The sequence below is a fragment of the Athene cunicularia genome (assembly GCF_003259725.1).
Source record: "Athene cunicularia isolate RWA chromosome 1 unlocalized genomic scaffold, athCun1 chr1_part2, whole genome shotgun sequence".
NCBI classification, from domain to species: Eukaryota; Metazoa; Chordata; class Aves; order Strigiformes; family Strigidae; genus Athene; species Athene cunicularia.
The window spans coordinates 66567163-66590532 of NW_020799092.1; the positions used below are offsets into that span (position 1 = coordinate 66567163).

The window sequence follows — 23370 nt, forward strand, 5'->3', positions numbered from 1 at the left end:
GGCATGGATTCAAAAGGCCTTTAGATGGCAGAGACAATATAAATGAAACACTGGTGGCAGCCAACCACTGGTGTCACTGGAGGTGGCTGTGTTACTCCCATACCTGCACCCTCTTCCAGGTGAATGGGAGCAGTTTGTCTTTCATGTGAAAAGGCAAATCTACAGTGTACTCTGTTGGCTCTCATTTTTCAGGGGACAATGCACAGCAGTGCCTGCTGAAGCTTCCTGAAGATGCTGGTGCAGATGCAGCCTTCAATGGTGGTTTGATATGTCCCATCAGTTCAGTCTTGAGGCAGAGATTTGGGGCACAATGAATCACTGTTCCTGCATTGTTCAAGCCCAAGGTGGCCCCAGATCTGTGAATAACCTAAAAAGACTTCTGGTCCCCCCCATACCACAGCACAGGCCAGTCTGGCCATCAGTCTCCCTTCAGCCCAGTGTAGCTGTCACATTCATGTTCCCAGGCTTGTGAGAAGAACTGAGAAAAATCCCACCGGCCAAGAGTCCTCTAAAGAGATGGGTTTGACCTGCCCCGGTGCTATCATCAGCCCCAGCCCCCACTCTGGCATTCCCAGAGATTGTCAACATTTCACACAGCACAGTGCAGGTCCAAAGCGCCATAAATACCATCCAAACCATTGCAAAACAGTTTGTCTTCCTCCCTGTAAATGACTATTAGTAAAATTGATATTGTGTCCCTACCTCAGGCATGTCCAGGAACCCTCAGCTTCAGTCCTCTAGGAAGACACAAACTGTGCTGAGCCTTGCTTGTCCTGGACATCGTGCAGGAGGATATACTACCAAAGCACATTGGTGGAACCCTTCTGGTCAGAGGATCCACTGTAAAATATTTAATATCAGGCATTTAAATGAGGCTGTGCCGTGCCAGGTGGCACTCAGAGATGATCTAAGGTTTGTGGGGAGCCTGAGTCACCCATGTACATTTGTCCCATCACTCACCTCGGAGAGCATGCGCATGTGGGCTTACATGGGATCAGGGAGAGGCAGCTTTGGCTGAATGTTAGGATCCCAAAGGTCTCACCACATACTTGGAGGAGTCCAAACACAGAGCAGTCCCATGAGGGTACAAGCCAGAAGGAAAGGTTTCCTCAGACATATGTGTAACATCTTGATCTCACTGCAGACCTTTGCTAGGAAGTTGGCTGAGCCCACCTATTTTAATAAGAAAATAACAAATATTAAAGCAGTGATCCTACAGCAATGTGAAAATTACTGGTGGAGAGAAGAGAAAATATTATGGTCTTGTTTTTTAAACTAGGATTTGGTATTCTCCCAGAAATATTAACAAGTGACATTGGTGCTGTCAACTATCTGCACAGCAGTGGTGGCAGTGATGTCGGGGCCTTCTGCTCCAACCCCTTTTAAAGTCAGAAATGCAAGTCAGCCTGTCCCTGCCTGCCTGGGGCCACTGCAGGTGCTCCTGCCCTCAGAGCCACAAAAAAACCAACTCTGTAGAGAGCCACATCCTAGGACAGCCTGTACCCAGGAGAGACTTCCAGGCATGATCCCACTGAAGCCACCTTAGCACAAGAGTTTCCCATGTTTATCATTATTATACGAAGCCTTCTCATTGAAAGCATCTATTTGGCTAATCCCTTTGTATTGTAGTGTTTTGGGTTTTGTCTCTGTTTCTCTGTGAGGACAAATGCCAACTCTGGTGGGTTCTGAGAGTAGGTAAGACTTACCTTGTTGAATCTCACCCATTTCCTATTTTAGATCCTTGTGAAATTGGCCTCCCACCCTTTGATGCGGCAGGATGGTGGGCTATTCTTGCTTCTCCTGTCACCTCCCACCAGAAGCTGGGAAAATGGTGATTTCCTTGTGAAAAAAAAAAAAAAAAAAAAAAAAAGTGATTTTGCAAAGGCCATTAAGGCTCTGATTCTGCCTTCATTTTATTCAGGTTTATCCTGGGTTTAACTGAAGGTTTGTCAGCAGCTACCCAGGGGTAAATCAGAAATAGCTTCATGCTTGACTCATTCAATACTCCACCGCATCTTATCCCATCCAGCGACAGCTCCTCTTTGCATGCTTCTGCACAGATCTTGCTCCTGGGAAGCAGAGCTGGGGACCAAGGGCAGCGGGGAGATCAAAGAACTCTCTCAGAAGGGGCTTTAAAACCAAAATCTGGGAGATCACTGCTCATGCCTCTGTCTCCTGGGCTGTCAGCGCCAATTAATGGAGCAAGACCTGCCCATCCCCCCAGCTGGCAGGGCTCTCCCAGCCACTCAGTCCTCAGGTCTTCAGATGTCAGCTTTCCTGCCTCTGCCAGATGGAAATTGCAGAGGAAACATGTTATCCCCAAAATAGTGCCTCCCTTTGTGGCTTTGAACAGTTGTGTATCACTTGCACTCCTGCTGTGTCTGGCTTTAGGTGCATCTGGCTGCTCTGAGTATGGAGGGCTATTACTTCTTCCCAGAGCAGATTGTCCATACGATGGACAGACTTTGTACGTAATGACCCAATCTCTATAAAAAAATCCAAACACAGGAGAGGAGCTATTGAACCAACCTGCTGGATTGAGGTGGAGGCAACACGAGGCTGCTTCAGCCAGCCAGGAGCCCAGAAGGGGGGTCCACGCTGGCCCTGCTCCCCTTGCCTGGAGCCCACTGAGCCCCCACGGGTTGAGCTGGGTGTCTGTGATGCACCAAGGGGAGGCTGTAACTGCAACATCCCCACACTCCAGCCCTGGATGTGGGAGAAGGTGCTGGACAAGCCATGAGGGTGGAGGGATGGAAACCATGGCAGAAGGAAGAAAGGGAGCAAAGGAAGGTGACAGTGCTCTGGGTCTCCACTGAATCTCTGATTTAAGGTTAAACACAGGTCATAAACTTCAAACAAGCAGGTGGGAGAGTTTTCAAAGCATGCAGGGCCTTTTCCCTCCTCCTCTGATCCTGTGAGACCTGCCTGGGGAGAGTAGGCATGGGGAAGAGCTGACAGGGAAAGCAAAGCAGTGCATCCCCCCCACCCCTGAATACCAGCTCCTAATGAAATTCATACAAGTTTTAGGAAGTGATTGAGATGTCTGGAGTTTCCTCTACCTGTCATTGGCTTATTTCTAACAGAAACTGTAATGAGGTGCCTGGAGAACAGGATCATTTAGTTTTCTTTACAGTAATCACAATTTAGATACTCCATAATATAGTAAGAGCAAGAAGGGAACGGCAACTGGAACGGCTCGCTGGCTTGTCAGGCCTGATGAACTGCCACACAGTGACCAGGCAGCCCTGTCCTGCCATGTTGGGAATACAGCTTTGCAGTCCTATCTTGCAATGGAAACTGCCCATTGCTGTCCTTGCTGGTCAAGCATGCCGACCAGAGGCACAACTGCCTTGCCTCAGGGCACACAGCTTCTCAGCATGCAGCAAAAGCCAGCAGCTGCTGGATGCAAAAGTACATACTCCTTTCAGCTCCTACTGACTCAGCTGGGCCTCTCTGCAGACCGTTAGTCACCAGTGTGTGCCCAGCATGGCCTGAGCATCCCACAATGCTGAAGCCAGAGCACAGAGGAACGTCTGCCCTTGGAAAGTCCTGGCTGGCACCGCAGAGCATCACCTTCAATCCGGGAAATTTTACCTACAAACAATAAACACAGAGCTTGATGCACTAGCTTATATATTTTATACATAGACTTATCTGCAGCTATCTCTGCAAAACAAATAAAACCCCTCCTGCGCTGTGCTGGCCAGTGACCACTCATTCAGCTGTGTTTACATCTGGGCAGGGCTGGTGTTCACCAGATGGGCAGGAGCTGCAGATAATGTGTGTATAATGTATAGTGCAGAGCTCAGCCAAGCTGCACCCTTACCTACTCCTGCTCTGAAAATAAAAAAGTCCCTTTTACTGATTAAAAGGCCAGAAAAGGGCTTGGCGCTTCCTCTCACTGAGCAACTGCTGGCACATCAGCACAGGACAACTCTCCTGTTTTGCCTTTTCCTCTGCCTTTTGCTTTTTCCTGAACCTGCAGGGAAAAGAGCAGCAGCAGAAGTGAGGAGAAACCCACCACCACCCCTCTCCTCAGTGCAGAGCACTGGCTGCCCCAGGAATGTGTGTGGGGTCTGGGGCTTGTTGCCTCCAGCCCCAGGCAGTAAATCAGCTCAGGCACCACCACTGCTGCCAACTGATTCTGGTAGGAATTGGCATTCAACTGGTTTCACCTTCCCCTTACACTCACGTGGTTACAGCTTCGTAAAAAAAATGGGTTCGGTACCATTTGCCTCTGCCTTCAATTTCTCCAGCCAGTAATCTATATCTGCAGATGATGGAAAACTAAAGGACTGTCACCAAGGATATCCTAAACTCACACCCACAGCCATCTGCTGTCTACGGGGGCTCCAGGTGTCTTTGGTGTGAATTCAGCAGCATTCCTTGGCACGTGCCAGCCACTCAGGAGTTGCGCAGGGCTGATCAGCAACTCTATCTCCTTCCCATAAAGCCTGTGCTTCTCACAGCATCCTGCCCTGACAGTCTCAGCCATCTCCTAAAAATCTAGTTAATCATTTCCAGAGTGATCTGGGAATCTCAGCCAGCTCTGAAGTACAGCAGGAGCCAGGCTACTTAGATCTATCAGTGTGCATGCATGAAGGAGGAAGCTTGTCCAGCAAGGAGGATATCCCATGCTGGGAGATGTCCTGGGGAGAACATGGCAGGCAAAGAGGCGCCAGCCTAGGCAGGACCAGCCATGGCCCCAGTAGCTCTGCGGCAGGTGACTGGGGTGTCAGCTCCACCAGTGGCACTGCAGAGAGATAATCTGCTCTTTGATGATACTGATGTAGTAAATACTCAACAGCCGAAGTTATTAAGCAGGTATTCCTTTATTACAGTGGGTTCTCTCCCCCAAAATGCACACACACAAGAGTTGAAAATTCCGAAGGATATATAGATAGTATACATACATATGCACGAGTTTTCCAAGACAAAGCTGGAGTATTCAAATGATTTCCCAGAAATCATTTACATAGTTCCCACCCCAACTGTGCATGCTATGTAAAATGTGGTGGTGGTCATTGGGTGTTGTCTGGTGGTCGTTTGATGAAGGCTCGAAGTCTTCCTCGCTGGTAAACTTCTGACATTTTGCTAATTTCTGCTAAGCGGTATGCTTCGGGTGGTCACAACTGGTCTTTATAATCCCGTTGTCTTCCAGGCAGATCTTCAGCATCCTGCTGTTTTTATCAGTCCTCTACAGTTAGGTGGGCAAAAGGCTGAGTCTTAAAGGTACAGATTCATTATTAACTTTTTCTGTTCATCAATCCAAAAATCACAAATCCTTTTTTTACTGTGTTTTCTTCAGTAGCTTTTACAACTGCCCTTCATATTCCTCTCCAGTATCACCCCATCAGCTTTCTACTGTCTCTCAGCTGCCAGACACACTTAAGGTGCCTGCCAGGCTCCTGGCAGTGATCTCTTTCCATCCTTCAATCCCTCCTGCGCTGCACATAGCCCAGTGCTGCTGCAGAGAACAGCCGGGCTCATGGTCCCTGTGGTCCCATGTCACTGCTGACCCTAGAGCAGGGGCAGATGGTGCCACAGGGCCCCAGCTCTGATGTCTTGGATGCAATTAACAAGATAACAACTTGTGCTGGTGTCCTTTCCTGTGTCTATGGCAGTTACTAATTAATATATTTAAAAACTACAGATTGCACTTGTAGTCTTATACTAATTAAGCCTGCTGCAATGATTCTTTGTTGTAAAACTGGACTTAAAACCGTGGCTGCCCCTCTCAGGGAGGTGGGTGGGCTGTGGCCCCTCAGCATCCCTCAGTGCCTGCAACCACCCCGGCTCAGGCCAGGGCAGCCGCAGGGTCACCCGCCTCCAAGCACAGTAAAGCGCTGGGTCTCCAGCCCTCATCCACCCCCACTCCTGAAGGAATAACCTTTCCATTTACCTTTTCCCTTACTCCATTTCTCCCCTAACAAACCTAGATTACTACCTCATTCTCAGGTAATCACAGCTAGTCACTCTCATTTAGCTTTCACCCCCAATACAAAAGCAATCCCTAAGTGCCATATTTAGCACCAGGGTGTTCTCACTGGTGATGGTGGATATTTTCCTCTTGCTTCCCAAATCTTTCTTGATTCGCTGATGTTCCCACTGCTTCAGGATGGTGTTACAGGGCACTTTTCCATGAGAAAATGGTCCTAAAAGATTGGCTTTTACCTTATTTGCTATGATGTTCATGTGAGTATCCTCAGATCTGAGCACTGTCCTGCCCTTGTGAAGCAGAGCTAGGGGTGTGCGTGCCACCTAGGGCACCAGCTGCAGCATGGGATGCCCAGGGCACGTGTACTGGGACAGAAATGCTGTTCTAAATTGCCATCCACCTTCTTGGAACACGACCTGATGGCTCTGCTGGATGCAGTGTGGTGCTGGCTGGGTGTCTGAGCTCAAGCTCATTTAGCACCTCATTGACTACCCCTGCCTGGTGTTCATCTGGCTCTGCAAACTCTGCCATCATGGCAGGGAGCCACTGGGCAAGCGTTGGGGAGTGGTTCCTGCCCCGTGCCCTTGATCCCACGCAGCACTTCTGCGGCACCAAGAGTTTAACATTGATTTAATGTGGTTTCTTTCTATCAGTCCCAGACAGTTGGTTCTAGGGCACCCATGCACCTGGCATGGCGTGAGGGTAAATGCCCACGCAGAGCTGGGAGGAAGGAGCTCGCCTCTGCGGAACAGGTTTGGGGACAAAAGAAGAGGGAGGAAAGGGAGGAAGAGGAAGGGAGCACCTGCCCACAGAGTACAGGAATATTTTAAATATCCTCTTTTTCCTATTTCAGTCTAACAGGTTTTAAATAAAGCAACGTTTCAGCTGGTTTTGCCATTGTTAAAAAGAGGTTTTGGAAGTCTGGTACTACCTTACAATGGCAGGTAATAGACAGATCTATTGATAATGACACAGTGCATGTATGAATGAGCATTTAAAAATCTCTCTGTGCTGTGAAATACCAAACAGTGCCATTAAAAAATCCTTGCTAATACTGTGGGTGTGTGCTAAAACGTGTGTTTCTTTTCTTGCTAATTCTTCCAGGGCAGTGGGAAATGTTGCGGTGCAGCTGACAGCATCTCTCAAGTAATGAAATGCTGCGATTCAATGGTTTTCCACACTAGCAAAGGCATCACCTTCTTTCCATTTGTATTCCTCCAAGAGGCTTGGCAAGATGAGAAAAGCTACTTCAGAAGCAATTGCGATGTGTCTGCGATTGGCTTGTGGGTTTGGGGCTTTTTTTTTTTAAGGCTTTATCTGCTGTACACCTCTTCTTATGCTGGAGGGAATTTATTGAGTGGTAAATAGCTAATTTCATTAGCAGATTAATTTCTCCATAGTGTGAGTTCTACTGATTGAATCACAGAGTAAAAATGCTAAAAAGAAGTTTGATTCTAAGCTTTTTGAAGGGTTACCAAAGTGCCATTTGCAGAGATTTGTATAGGTCTGAGTTAGAGAAAGGTGACAAATTCTGAGGAAGTCTAGATAGGAGAAAATGAAGATGACTCAGGTTTAAAACCAGTGGGGTTTCTTTTCTCAGATATTGTCATTGTTGCACAAAAGAGTGTCTGCAAGTCCAACTCAGGGAGTGAACCATTAGCTCAACAGAAGGGCAGTGGGGGACAGCACTATTAACTGACAGTTTGCATAGTAAAATGATTTTCTCTCTGCACTAAGGCATTTATCTCTGAGTTTTACATGATGAACGTGCAAAGCACAGATTTAAGGGCATCTGATAATGTTAATCCAATTATAGTTCTATTCCAACATCCCTTAAATGCTTCTTCAGTTCTTTTATCAAGAGACTTAATTCTCTATTATAATTGAATTGGACTTATGAGGGAAATACCAGTTCTTGTTACTGAAGAAACTGAGTGGTTCATCTTAGCCCAGTGTTATGAATTCCGAGGATCCAACAGCCTATTCTGTGTCCCTCCCTGTAAAGGAATTGTAGAGACTATTCTTATTGATTTTTTTTTCTTTTTGCTTACCAGCCCACATGCTTAAAATCTAAGTTCTAGCTCCCAAGTTATCATGCATCACAGTAATATGTGTGATGTTCATGTATTAAATGACCAGGTAACAATAGCTGACTGAGGACAGCAAGCCTGTCATGATTATAGAATTGACTGTACTTGATTATAAATGGAAATTGAGGACCAGTGACATCAAGAGCTAAAGTACACAGAGATTTTGGTGCCTAGTTTGCAATGCCAGTGACTTGGTTTCCCAGACTACTCAGCACCATGTTGTAGGCCATGCTGGACGCAGAAATCCTCTGGCTCCATTGCTTTGAGCTCATTTCTGAGACTCCTTGAACTCTCTGGTTTTCCTTGAACAGGTGCTTGTGTATCCAGCTGGAAGCGCTGATGACAGCAGCGGGCAGGCTCTGGCGCTTTCCTTTTCCACCGCCCGTGCTCTGAGCTGACATAAGCAGTCTGGTGGAGGGGAGATGTCTCGTACTGCAGGTGAGTGAGAATAATGGAACACTGGGGAATTAAATTCCCAGATATTGCAGGCAATAACGTGATGCCAGCTCTTTCATCAACTCATTTTCTCTTGGAAACAAGCTAGATTTACTGCTGTTCCAACACCTCATCACAGTTATGCTTAGAAACCTCAGATGTGCAGACAGGGACTACCATCCTCTTGTACCAACACACTTAGCATGTCTTGCTCCTTACCTAAATTTCACCATCCTGGTGCGATGACTGTGTAGGACTTTTCCCTTCTTGCAGCCTTTGGTCACAAACAGGGTCTCGACATCTCACCTGTCCACTGAACAGAAATCTCCTAAGAGCCTCTGTCTTTACCAGCCTGTTGAATCCATCACTTTGAAAGTGGGTTGCTGGAAGCATACCTGTATTTCAAAATCTCACCAGAGCCCTTCTCAGCCCTCCCAGTGCCTTCCTACCCACCCACCCAATCCAGTCCTCTTCTCACAATGTATTATCTTTGCTTCTATCTTAATTAGGCCACCTACATTTGCAGGACTGACAAAATGGGGCTTTGGGATGATATTTAACTCTTTAATGTATTATTTCCCTGTCCAGAGGGAGGCCACACAACTAGGTCATCCCTAGCAGCTGTCCAGCCTGTTCTGAGCAATTTCTAAGACAAAGATAATGTAATTTCCCCAAGAAGCACTAGAAGGGGCCTCCACTTAGGGAGGTTTGTCTATCAGCCTGTATAAGCCTTCCTTGCTGCCAAAGATGATAACGTCACCCATCATCACTGACCTTTGAGAACAGCTCATTATAGCACCGCTTAGCACAGACACATGGTTAGCATGCTCCCTCTGGTCTTTTGCATATGAAACAAACTCAAGGGCTTTAATTTTTCCTCATAGATGAAAAACTATCTGTTTTTTTTCTCTCCTGGACTCTTTCAAAATTGTCTGCATCATCCTTTAAGTGCGGCCCCACAGTCCAGACACAATGCAAGCTAAGGCTTCAGCATGGCTTAGCCTGGAGCAATGATTATATCCCTCCCCATACTAACATGACCCTGTTACCATCTTCCAGGGTTATCTTTGCTTTTTATGCAGCAATATCACAATTTGATTCTTATTCTGTTTGGAGTCCAGCTGTAATGGAGCTGTTTGGAGTCCAGAAGTGCTGCTTATGCAGGTATTTTTCATTTCATTTGTGTTTATTTCCCTCCTGAATGCAGTATTTTCCTCTTCTTTTTTTTTGCAGCAGTTTATCTCACTGATTCCTGACCTTCCCTCCAGTTAATCAAAATCAGTTTTGAATTCTAATCAGGCCTCCCAGCCTGCAACCCTGGCGAGCTGATGCATTCACTGGTTTTATAAATGTAGACTCTAATCCCTTTGTTAATTGCATTTATGACAATATTTGTCAGAAACAGCCATGAGAGACTCCTGCTGGCCTCCCCTCCATTCCTCCAGGTTTGACAACCTATTGATATTTTCTGTTCCCTCCTGCTCAGAGAAAGCAATCAATCAAGGCTGCATACTCTCTCCAGTACTTTTGGGGGCTGCCAGTGCCAGTGGAAGTATTTAATGACATGTGAGGGGATTAGTCACTCCCTTCTTCACAGAGAAGTTCCCCAACCTGCAGTAGTCCTGTGCTCACTGAAAGTAGCCAATTCGCTTCCCCCTAAATTCCCCTTGGCTGGTGATTGCCTCCTGATGGCCCACTCAGTTGAAGACACAGCATTCAGCACTAATCACTTTGCACATGCAGTCAATTGCTTTGATTTCATGATCAGCCTGAAGCAAACTGAACTACATAACCGCCTGTGGCACAGGGACACACAGGCCACCCAGTTACTATGACAATCATGTTCCTCTCCAGACTGGGAAGAATTTTTGTGTCCTGAGAAACAGTGCAGAAGTGATGGAATTGTGCAGTGCACAGCCACAGTCCCCTGTGGCATGGGGGGGGGGGCTGTGCCACTACCCATGGCACACACAGCATCAGCAATCATGGTATCTCACAGCAGTCACACACCTTCTGTAGCATGGAATATTTATTAGAATGCTCAGTCACTTCAATGCCTTTGTAAAATAAAATCATCAAATAAGAATCCCAATGATTAAATTTATTATTGTCAAATGTTTGGCTGTAGGCACACACTCAGAAATGTAGTATTTTATACCCTTTGTTTAGATGGCCAACTTGAAAATACCAGACAGTCACTTGCACTCTAATGACAATGAACATAAATGCACAATGCTGGCTTGAAATAAAACCTGAAATCATATCAATTCAGTGCCAAAGAAACAATAATCCATCATGGAGCACATTTCATATGAAAAATGTGAGCAGTATGAAACAACCCAGCAATGTGAAGGGACCTGGTCAGTTCTTCCTGAAAATATTTTGGCCACGATGGCATCAACCTGCTCCCTCCCACACATTCACAGAATCACAGAATCCTCTAGGTTGGAAAAGACCTTGAAGATCATCCAGTCCAACCATTAACCTAACACTGACAGTTCCCAACTACACCTGATCCCTCAGCGCTATGTCAACCCGACTCTTAAACACCTCCAGGGATGGGGACTCCACCACCTCCCTGGGCAGCACATTCCAACGCCTAACAACCCGTTCTGGAAAGAAATGCTTCCTAATATCCAGTCTAAACCTTCCCTTCTGCAGCTTGAGGCCATTCCCTCTTGTCCTATCACTTATTACTTGGTTAAAGAGACTCATCCCCATCTCTCTGCACCCTCCTTTCAGGTAGCTGTAGAGGGCGATGAGGTCTCCCCTCAGCCTCCTCTTCTCCAGACTAAACACCCCCAGTTCCCTCAGCCGCTCCCCGTACGACCTGTGCTCCAGACCCTGCACCAGCTCCGTTGCCCTTCTCTGGACACGCTCGAGTCATTCCATGTCCTTTTTGTAGTGAGGGGCCCAAAACTGAACACAGGAATCGAGGGGCGGCCTCACCAGTGCCGAGTCCAGGGGTCAGATCCCTTCCCTGTCCCTGCTGGCCACGCTATTGCTGACACAAGCCAGGATGCCATTGGCCTTCTTGGCCACCTGGGCACACTGCTGGTTCCTGTTCAGCTGGCTGTCAATCAACCCCCCCCCCAGGTCCCACTCTGACTGGCAGATCTCCAGCCTCTCCTCCCCAAGCCTGTAGCGCTGCTGGGGGTTGTTGTGGCCCAAGGGCAGCCCCCGGCATTTGCCCTTATGGAAACTCCCCCAGTTGGGCTCAGCCCATGGCTCCAGCCTGTCCAGGTCTCTCTGCAGAGCCTCCCTACCCTCGAGCAGATCAACACTCCCACCCAACTGGGTGTCAGCTCCAAACTGACTGAGGGTGCACTCGATCCCCTCGTCTAGATCATCAATAAAGATGTTAAACAGGAGTGGCCCCAAAACCGAGCCCTGGGAGACACCACTCGTGACCGGCCCCCAACTGGATTTAACTCCGTTCACCACAACTCTTTGGGCCCGGCCATCCAGACAGTTTTTTACCCAGCAAAGCGTGTGCCCATCCAAGCCACAAGCAGCCAGTGACATTCACACCAGTAAGGCTTGTCCTGATCTCATGCAGCCACCCTTGCTGTAGTAGTTCACCGTGGTCACCAAAAAGAGTTAGAGACAATATCTGGCAGGAAGGCTACCCCCACGGAAACCTTCCCTGATCATTTGCCCAATCTGCTCTAACAGTCCATGGTGACCTAACAGTCTTCTGTGACTTTTTCCATTTGACCCACGTGTGTGTTGAAGCCTCAAAGTGGGTCCTGGTACACTAGCTGAGGCCTTATTATTTTGAGAACAATGAAATCATTATCTCAGGTGGCCTATATTCAAAACTTCTACTTAGACACCTTCCCCTCTATGTCTATTCTGTGATCCAGTATAACCTCTGACACTGTTTCGCAGAATTGCTGCACAGCCAGAAAGTACTGCAACTATGCAGTAGTTTTTGTTACTTAAGAACTCTTAACTATTTGTCCTGACTGAATTTGTTCCTGTTTCAGGTATTTTTTCCAATTCATAAAAATAATTTCAAGGTTTAATCCCATCTTTGGAAGTGATTAAACTATCTCCAGTTGATATAATCTGCTAATTTAATAGCCATCTTTTATATATTGTGTCATCAGTGGGAATGACTGAATAATACCAAAAGGAAGACAGGTTCCTATGGAATATCAATTGCTGTATTTTTCCAGCTTGATGATGAAAGACAGATAGCATTTTTCTGAACAGTCTAACCAGTTTTGTAGTATTTCATAACACTTCAAATGAGGCAGTTATCTCCTGGTTTGCTTTTAAAATGTCATGTTAAAGCAGCTATTTCCCACTTTTATCCTGAAGCTCATTATATTGCTTTTCAAGAGAATAGTTTCAAAAGTGTGTATTATTATCAAATTTTTATTGGTAGATGTAAACCTAAGTCTATTTTTTTTTTTATTGACTATTTAATTAAGCAATTATCCCTCTTCTGTGAAGCCGGAAGGAAAAAAACATGGAGCATTTCAGTTTTCCCTAGATTTACTATTTGCTCATTCTTTTGTTAAATAATGGACTCAACTTTTTTTCCCCTTTCTAGCATGAGTTTTACTAGACTTCAGCAGTAATAATTTATTTTATGTTTTTCTGTCCTCTTTCACACATAACTGTGCTATCTTTTACATTTATCCACACCAACATATTCTCCTTTTCTATCCTTGCTGATTCTTCTGTTTGAAGAACTGCTAGTCATGATAGCCTCTTAATTATGCTCCCTACTTTCCCACTGCATTGGCATAATTTGTCATTGTGTGTCCTTTTATTACTTCTCAAAGATCATAATAATTTATCATTCTGATTGTTTCAGCCATTTTATAAAGTATGCTGGAGTGAATTTCATCTGTCCCTACTTAGGTGAGAATTTCCAATTTTTCAAAACATGTCTTTTCAGTGAATACCTGCTCTCCTGAACTCTGTTCCTCTCCTTCAAATACATCCCCGGGGGACCACACTTAACCTTTTCGTGTATACAAGTGAGCTGATTTGATAGCTTGCCATCTTTGCCTAAAATTACAAAATTCTATTTTGTAACTAAGATCAAACCAGTTTCTTCTTCCAGATTAGTGAATAATTTCTCACTAGTGAGAATCAAACCTAAAATAGTCGCTCTCAAATTACATCCTCCATGAGTGTCCTTCCTAATTTGTAGGAACATTTGTACAGTTTGCACTGTGCCATAACATTTTCTGCATGCATTACAAAGAAAATATCTGTTCTAAGATGGACACAAGAAGAAGAGAGCTTTTGTCAAGGCCAACAGTTCTCCTTTCAGGACAACTCATCTGTCACCTAATGTTGCATTTTACCTTTCTTAAACATAAATACTCTCTGCTACTCATAGTCATGGCAAATTATCAAGTTTTTGTAGCAGCTAGCATTTCTTGGGAAGGAATAGGATTTCTGTGTTCTATTACTCTTACAAATAAAGCCAGAAGTAAAAATGGCTGTATGTAATATTTTGAAGAAATTCAAGTTCTGACCATTCACTCTCATCTCTAATACTGGGATGACTGAGGCTACTAGGTGAGTCTACATAATGATTCTCATACACATTACAGAATCAAGATGTCAAACATACAGGGAATGTCACAAGTCTGGAAAAAGTCTCCTTTACCCACTAGAATACTTAGTCCACTGATCACACCTATTTATTTCCATTACATATGTTAGAATTTGAAGTCAATACCAAACAGAAGAAAAAACAGCAGTGCAGAATAGAACAGGCTGGTACTTAGGCTGGATAGAAACCCAATTTTGATTAAGAAATACCTATCTTTAAAAGTTCCTTCACTTGTTAAATAAGTTATTCAAATAATTTTGAGACTGATCTTTGGATTAGTGAAAGGTGTCAATGAAATGAGAGCTAATAAATTACTCTGAATAAAAGAAGTTTGTAGTTTTGGCCTTAGAATGGACACCTGTTAAATATATGGGCCACACGGAACCAATACAAAGGTCAGCATAAAGATTTGTGTAACCAAATGAAACAACAGAAATACAATATTAATTCAGTTATTGCTAAAGCACCAACACTGTAAGTATGAAAAATAAATGCAGAAGATGGAAGAACACCACCAGCACTCAGTAGACATAAACATTCTTTATGATGCACTTTCATCAAAATTTATAGTTGCCAGGTATCAAATTTCATTCATGCAACATCAATCCACTAAGAAATACGTATTTTGGTGAGAAAATTAAAGTCCATATTTATGTAAAAACCGCTTTGAAATAAAAATAAAACAAGATTTATTTTTACAAAAAAAGTTCTTTTTTTGTTTTTTGTTTTTTGGGTTTTTTTTACTAACAGAATAATTATCTGGAAAAATTAATTTCCCACATGAGATAGTTAAAGGAAGTTAAATATATTTAAAAATGGAAGATTCTGCATTTACATAGTTATATGCCATTAATATTGAAGATAAGCTTTCTGGCAAAAAACTTCTCATGCTTAAAAAACGCACCTTAGTTTTATACTGTACTTTACAACATACAGTAGTAAGAAACAGAAGTAATAAACAGGTTATATGCAAAGAAAAAAAAGGTACATTACAAGACAGTTACAACTGTGACACAAAGAAATTAAAATGTTTAGTTTTAACAGTATTTGAAGGCAATTCACAATCATTTCAGGAGTTTTGTGAAATTTAAGGCCATTAGTTCTAAATAAAATGTATCTGACACAAACTCACAAAACCATGTTTTTTGTAAAAACTGTACATGCAAAACCATTTTATAATTATATACGAACAGGCATATAATAAAATTTTTGGGCAGATCCGTACACAAAATTGTGCACAAAGCAACATGGTTGTGCAATTTTTAAACCAGTTAATTAACATTATCATTCATGCACCCTTAATGGAAATGTGATTAAATGACAATATTAAACCCAAATATTAAGAGCCAGCATCCCTTTGAATGGGTAATCTAGACAAAAAAAGTTACAATTTTAAATTAGGTTTAAAATGGTCAATTATAAAATATCTGCTGTAATCACTCCAAAAGACTTTTCTGATACAAAATTTCCAGTGCATTAAGGAATGCATGGTATGATTTAATGAGCTCAGTGAGTCAACTATCATACTCTGATAGTTCTGATCTGAGGTAATTTTCTTTAATTACTTATAGCAAGTAACTCTTCTAGTTTGCTTCAGTAACTACTTAAAAAGACTGTAAACTTAGACAAACTTAGAAATTGGAGAATCTCTGAAAAAATACACATACCTCCCCCTCAAAGTTTGGAGTTAGTCATAAGTCATATGCAATTGTGTTATTCACAGTTTAGGAGTTTATTCTCAAACTGTGAGATGAATGGATTACTTAGCACTGATTGAAGCAATTCAGGTATTGGAAAACATGTATTATTTGTCCTTTTCTTAGTTTTCATTTGTATTTGTCTGGACAAACATTCAAAGAGATATTGCTTCTCTCATTATCTTGTGACAAACTATTGCAAGCTAGGAGACGTGAGTCAATGTTCCAAACTTTTATTCTTAAGAATAGTTATAAAAGTACTGAAATTTAAAAATAGTAACATGTAAACATTGATACAGAGTAATAGCATTCCTATACATTTATATACACACAGTATCCAGAGAGGACAATATCTTCTGAGTTGAAATCCCAACTTGTGCTTTCCCCTCCAATAAACATCGTAAGGGGTTTTGTTGTTGGTTTTTTTTTAAAAAAAAAAAAAAAAAGAAAAAAGGGGAGAACATCAACATTTTTCTCCTAGCATTTAAGCTTTCCAGTTGCTCATGCAACCATAGGAGAATTTTGGTATGTGAAGAAAATTTTTCTAGCTCCAAAATGTTATCAGAAGCTACTGCTGCATCCAGAGACTCTTGACTTGTGATAAATGCTAAGCACTTTGGAGCAGTCATATCTGAGTCTGCAACACGTGAATTGGGGGTGTATAGGGTGGTGGTGCAGGTGATGGCTTTATTCCTCTGACTCTCATGTAGGACAGAAACTGCTCTGGGATCTCAGCTAAAACATCTTTAGCAAGTCTTGCCATACTTAAAACGTGGTTTCCACTTCTGTCAATGTAATCTCGGAATGGCACAAACTACAAAACAAGAGAGATGTTCACACAAGTCATTATGCAGAAACAAAATACATCTGCTAATATAAAAATAAGAAAGTTTTATCTAGGGAGTTAGAGTACATGAATATGCTACCTTACATATTTTATATATAAGTATTTTGTATTTTATATTATATATTTAATATATACACATTAATCTCAATTTTCAAAAATCCACCTTCTAGTAGAAAGTGTCATACTTTCACTTGGGTGAAGCTCTTCATGTAAGCCATGGCTAGCTCAGACTGCTAATTATGTGTTTCACTGGTATATTTGGTTTCTCTCTCAACCCTTTTCATACAAGGAGGTAACTGTCTCAGAAAGCTATTCTTCGTTAACATTTCCTGCTCATGGGGCTCTCCTACCAGACTGCCCCTGCTCTGGCAGTTTGTGAATAGAATTTTTACCATCTGAACTGAACAAAACAGAAAGGATGACTTTATATTCTTGACCATTTTGCATTATACCTAGTAGAAATATGAAGCACCTGAACACTTTTTATATGATACTAACAAACGTGTTTTAAAAATCTAAGCAAAAAGGATTGGATTAAAAAAAAAGAGCTTGTTACGTGATACCCAGATCTGCAGATCTAACCTTAAAAAGTTAGCTCTGGCTAGGATTTTGTAATAATTAATTAAATGCTTGTGCTGCTGGTATAGAAAAAAGAAACAACCTAGGCTCCTTGATTTTTATTCACAATAGACAGCATGCAGAGATATAGTGAGTTAAGCTAGCTAATAGGTTATGCCAAAGGGAAGGCTGATTTGAAATTCTGCTTCTTGCTCAGATTCTGGAGCATATCTCAGGGCAACATCTGGGTGAATTTTCAAAATTGGGATTCAATGTCCAAAGCTACTTCTGATACTGATATGCTAGGCAATGCTGTGCTGGAATTCAAAGCCTTATGGTGCCTTTCCCTCTGAACCCCACCCCAAACCAGGAAATATTTAATTGCTAACTGTTGTACTCCAGGATAAAACTAGAACTGACTGAGAAGTCAGACCCACAGATCTCGTATCTTCTGGCTGAACTCTAAAATCTGAAGACTCTTTTGCCCATTATACCAACCAGACAAATTTTGCTTTCTTGGATGCACAGCAACCAAGGCTATAGATTAAATTCCATTTATCTAAAAAGCACTGAAGATTTCAAGATTTAGAGGAACACTGTATTACAGTGAGAGTTTAGCCTACAGTGTATTTCTGAGATCCTGATAGTTTTCCAGGAAAGACAGAAATAACCAAATCTAGTAAATATATGAAACAAATAAAAATCTCTTGGGGAAGAAACCCAACCAAACAATCAGAAAACCAATCAAACCCAAACCCAATGTTTCAGCAATAAAGAATCTGAACTTAATTAAATCATTTTTACAACAACTTTGGAAAGCACTTCACACCCTGGATTTACAAAACACATGTAGGCATCAATCTCCTACTAAAAGGTGTTTAGAATTCAAGTAAGAGATGACTCTTTACATAACTCTCTTGAAAATGGTCTCAAATTGCCATATAAAAGGTTTCAGGATTAGGTATTTGAACTACGTTGAATTAAACTGAAATCTGTCACCAAATTAAGCGTGAACAGCTACTAATTAGGGCATTCCCCAGGAAGCAGTAGATCTGTAGTTTCTTAGCAGATGATGACCTAGTCACAGAACTGTTAAAGCTAGAAGTGATCTCTAGAGATCCTTCAGTCCAACCCTGATGCTCAAGCAGAGCCAGCTACTGCAGGCTGCCATAGTCAGTAAGACTACAAGAGTAGTGAGCAATGAGAGTAGCCTTTATTCCAGATAGGAGCATCCTTTAGCTCTTCACTGTGTTGTGTTCAAGAACATATCAGGCATAAGGGCAGGAGCACAACGGGCAAAAAGGAAACTGATTTTAGGTCATTAAGCCAGGAAGCAAGTATCTGCACTTCCATAATTAGCTGTCTTAACTATTTCAGTGTTTACTCAGTAACTCTGCAATACAAGAGACAAGCACATACTGTGATATTTATTAGTACTGACTCTTACATTTCATAGAAAAAAGCTCTAGCAGTTTTAGAAGCCAGTCCAGCACTGTCCTGTTTCAAGAGGCTGTTCCTTCTTAAACTCTATCAACTTCTCTGTAAGAATACATCTGACTGTCCCCAGAACCATGAAGTCAGAAGAATAACAAAACAAAACAAGCATCTCTGTAGCCTCCTGGTTTACACATTCAGCTGGGAAGGGATAAGCTTAGTGTTGATTTCCCCCTCATGCAGTTATTAATTTTCTAATGTAATATGCAGTCTGAGTTAAAGAACAAAATGTGTCCCATCCCAAGAGATCATCCTACCTGTTAGTCTGCAGACATGTAAACTCAGACCACTGTTCTGCAGCAAAGGGAGGTTATTTCAACAGTATAATTGCTGAAATGCAATTATACAACATAGATGGCCTGAATTAGTTCTCCCTCCCCTCACAGTACATAGATGTTGGAGGAACTGGAGGAACTATGGACAGATAAGCATACATACAGATAGATATACAAGGACAGCTGGCAGTGACAGCAAGGCCTAGGGCTGACATGTAGAAGTAGAGATGGCAGAGGAATAGAATGAAAGATGTAGGAGAAACCAAAGGGAAACTGATGGAATGTAAAGTGCTCTTTCTATAGTTTAAGAGTTTAATTTAAAAGGTTAATATACAAAAATTTCAAGAGAAACAACAGGTACGTTACTATGAGTATTTTCCTAAAACTTCTTAAATAGAAAAAGGATAACAAAGGAGCACAAATGAAATAAACCGAGGAATAATTAGTACAAATGTAATACAGTCCCTAAAATACGTATGTATACCAGCGAGGAGGGAATAACAAAGGTCACATCTTTATATGAATTGCAGTCAGTAGTAAGTATAATAGATACAGTGACTCACTGTTAGAGGAAAATCTTTCCTTTACTAATTTAATTAAAATATTTCACAATACTGACTGTTAAATTATCAGTTAATTTCATTAGCTAATTTTAACTAACCTAATATACCAGAAAGATAAACTTCTTATATTTGAGTAGTTAATTTTATAAAAGCAAATCAGTTTTGTCCTGCCAGATATAAAATAAAGGTCATATTGTACCTAAAGGGTTTGACATTATCCATTTTTATTTATTTAGCTAGCCTATAATGTACTTGTTAGTATTTAGGCAGAAAAGGAACACAAAATAATACTGCCTTCAGGTAATTCAATATGGCTTGGGGAAAAGTTCTGACTGAAATATGTTACTAGTAAATAAATGTTTTATCACATTTCTGATATGCAATTAATTCTATAAAAATACAAAAGGATATTCATTGCATATTATTTTTATTTCTCAGCAGAAATTAGAATATTTCTGATGCAAATAATTTTCACAAATCTTGTTTATAACGTTTGAAGAATTATTCATTTATGCACTTTGAATGTAAAAAGAGCAGCTTTTGGAGCTGCTGTTGTCTGGAGAAATTCTGCATAATATGTTGCAAATTTTTAAATGCATTTAAACATAAGTGCAATGCATGCCAGTGATATCTGAATTAGCTTTAAAATATCTGACAATGCACAGGGATTTGCAGAAATACTAGTTTGGGATCCAGAAGCACTTCCAGATCTGGAGGCAGATCTCCACGTGTTGCTCTGTTGAACAGCACTGAGACATACAGCATAACAGACAGCCCCTTTCTAGCCCAATATGGCCTACCAAGGAACATTATAAGGGCTCTGACAAAATGAAAAACATTATTTCTTGCCTCCTGTTCAGCTGTCCACTTTCTCCTCAACCCTACTTCTATACTTACCTTACTTCTTCCCTACTTCTATAATTACCTTAACACTGACTAAAGCACCCAGCATGTCTTACTTGTCTTAATAGTTTTGATATGTCACTCTACCACCAGCTGTTTTCTCTGTATGTTACAGAAATGAAAAAAGCCTCTTTTTCAATTATTAGAAAAAGTAATTCAGGAATCCATGACCTTCTTTAATGTATATCCATACAGATTATGAGGGCAATTTAGCTACTTTCATCTTATTCTAATTTCTGATCCCCATTTAGGAAAAAAAAGAAAAGAGGAAATTTTAATGTAGTATTTAAGACTGAGAAGAAAGATCTGATCACTTTAATTTCCATATATTTATGAAGACTTGTTTATTTTGTATTCTAAACAAAAATAACTATACAATTAGGTGTCATATACATGTTCTGAACACTTCCTTGGATTGAGATATTGTATCCATCAGCAGTTACCAAATCCTTAAACATTCACATACTGGTATTTGTAACATTAAAAATTCTGAAAAGTTTCAGTTCCTACATATATAAATGAAAAAAAATACACACATTTCAAAGTTAATCAGCTGCAATCTGACCTTAATTATTATTAAAATACTATCACCTGCAATATGAGCTATTCATATAGCTCAGTTATTTTTTTATGTATGTGTATATATATTCTACTAACCAACAATAATATAAAAATCCAACCTGGATTGGAAAGAAATAAGTGAAAATAAGCAAGAGGAAAAATAAGTGAAGACTATGAATTTTGACAAATAGGAGGAATAAAGGGAGAAGAAGGAATGGCAGATATAAAGTAAGGTTTGAACCTAAGGATGCCTGTCAGTGTTTAAGAGGCATTTGGACAATCTCCTTAATAACATGCTTTAAAACTTTTGGTCAGCCCTGAATTGGTCAGGCAGTTGGACTAGATGACTGTTGTAGGTCCTTCCAACTAAAATATTCTATTTCATAAATGTATTCAGATACTTCCAGCAGAAGATGCCTTCCATAAAAGACTTAGTTTAGACAGGTATCATTCTTTCTACGGTAGAAATTTTTCAGTAGTTTGCTGATTTTCAAATGTCAACTTCTTTAATACTTTACTTAAGCAAGCAGGGAATAGTGTGTTGAGCCATCAAACGTCTTTCTCTTTCTTTGGTTCCACTCTAGTGTCCCAAGAAAATAAAAAACGCATAGCTAGTTAATTTTATTTGATTGAGAAAATAACTATGAAACAAATTCTGCGCAGGGTGGGTAGGTAATCAGAAGGCAAGATGGGGTGCCTGGAGCATGGATGAAGTACATAATTTGGACAACCTGTGGAGTTCTAGAAATCTGCATCTCTGAGGGGAGGGGGAATTAAGGTATGTGTGTATGTACATGCAAAACTGCTATACCACCCTGTCAGTAGTTGCATAGATTTGAATGACAACTACTAGGCTGACTGAATGACTAGAGAGAGCAGGAACAGAATCAGAGGACTTTGGCAGTGAAATGGAGGTGTCTGTGGAATACAGATGAGATTAGCACTCTTTTAGGGCTTGATTCAGTCATGTAAACACAGATCATAGAATCGTAGAATGGTTTGGGCTGGAAGGAACCTTTAAAGGTCACCTAGTCCAACCCTCCCTGCGATAAGCTGGGACATCTTCAACTAGATCAGGTTGCTCAGAGTCCCATCCAACCTGACTCTGAATGTTTCTATGGATGGGACATCAATAACTTCTCTGGGCAACCTGTTCCAGCTATAATCTGATGTTCCTTAAATCACGAGACAACTGCATTGTTGTGTGTGGCAGATGCAACATAGGAACTGGGAGACATTCATGGTCTTCTGGATTTGCAGTTAAGAGACAAGGAAAGATACCCTAGGCTTTTCAAATGCACTCATTAGAAGTCTCAGTATTACTGACTTCCACAAAAGTTGCAGTTTTTCGTTATGGAACCACAGTGAGATTGCAGTACAGAGGCAACTAACTCCTCTCCCATGGCTGTATAACCCCAAGACCCTATCAATGTGCTGCCAGTTAGGGGTCATTTCCTAATGAATGCAGATCCACAACTGTGTGTTATATAAAAGCTTATGGGTATCACAGTTTCTGAGCTTGTTATGAACACCCCAAGATAAAGTATGTCAGTGCTAAGGTATTATGAAAGTCAGGAATATAGAAATAAGAGTTCAAAACAAACAGGATCAGCAAAATCTATTAGAGTAAATTTGTTCTCCCACCTGCACAATGTCTCTTTCTGCAAACTTTCCTCTTGAAGAAATCCTCACTACATCACCATCCAGTTCTTCCATAGCTTAAAAAAAGATAAAAAATGAATTAACCTATGAGTTCAGCTACACAACAAAAACAGTCTTACTGAGAAAAAGCTTTGTTCTATTTATACTTTGAGGCAACAAAACCAACAATTGTTATTTAGGTAACTCTTTAAGATCATTTGTGCTACAAAATACATCATGTTTTATTGTTATTTTGCAGACCATTATAAGGTCCTTATCCTTCCAGCTGTCAAACCAGCAAGTATATCTGTTTTGGTAAGGCTACATTTATACTTTCATAGGTGGAGAAGAATTAATCTTCACCAATTATTCTTACAGAAGTTACCACAGGATATAACACAAAGCGGTAATAACTCACATTCATACTGGAAAAGTAATGACTGTTATAATGCATAGGAATGAGGAGTTCTTAAAAAGAAAAATTATTAAATTCATACTATCAGGAGCAAAGTTCAAGCCAAACAAAAGAGCATGTTTCTTCAAAGAAAAAATTAGTAGGTCTGTAGGGCACATTGCCAGATGATGCCGTTGACACAAAAAATGTACATGTGTTCAAACCAAGAGACTCAAAAAGTATTTGAAGGAGAGATCCACTGAAAATTTCCAAAACAGACATAAAGCACATCCCGCTCAGGAAATTCAAATCTAAAACAATATTCAGGGAAGTATCATACTTGGTTATTCTGTTCTTCATGTTCTCTAGATAACCACTCATGGCCATGTCAGA

At 41.3% G+C, this 23370-nt stretch overlaps 1 protein-coding gene across 1 annotated transcript in view; it reads right to left on the bottom strand.

The window, feature by feature from the left end:
• Nucleotides 1–16180: 16180 nt before the first annotated feature.
• The window catches only part of CPNE8 (copine 8), an 89816-nt gene continuing 82626 nt past the window's right edge, over nucleotides 16181–23370 (bottom strand). The window contains exons 18-19 of the mRNA XM_026868559.1: nucleotides 22587–22660; nucleotides 16181–16555 (exon numbers count right to left, since the gene is read on the bottom strand). Of these exons, the coding sequence (XP_026724360.1) occupies nucleotides 16367–16555; nucleotides 22587–22660 (263 nt within the window). The 3' untranslated portion in view covers nucleotides 16181–16366. The remainder of the gene's footprint in view (nucleotides 16556–22586; nucleotides 22661–23370) is intronic.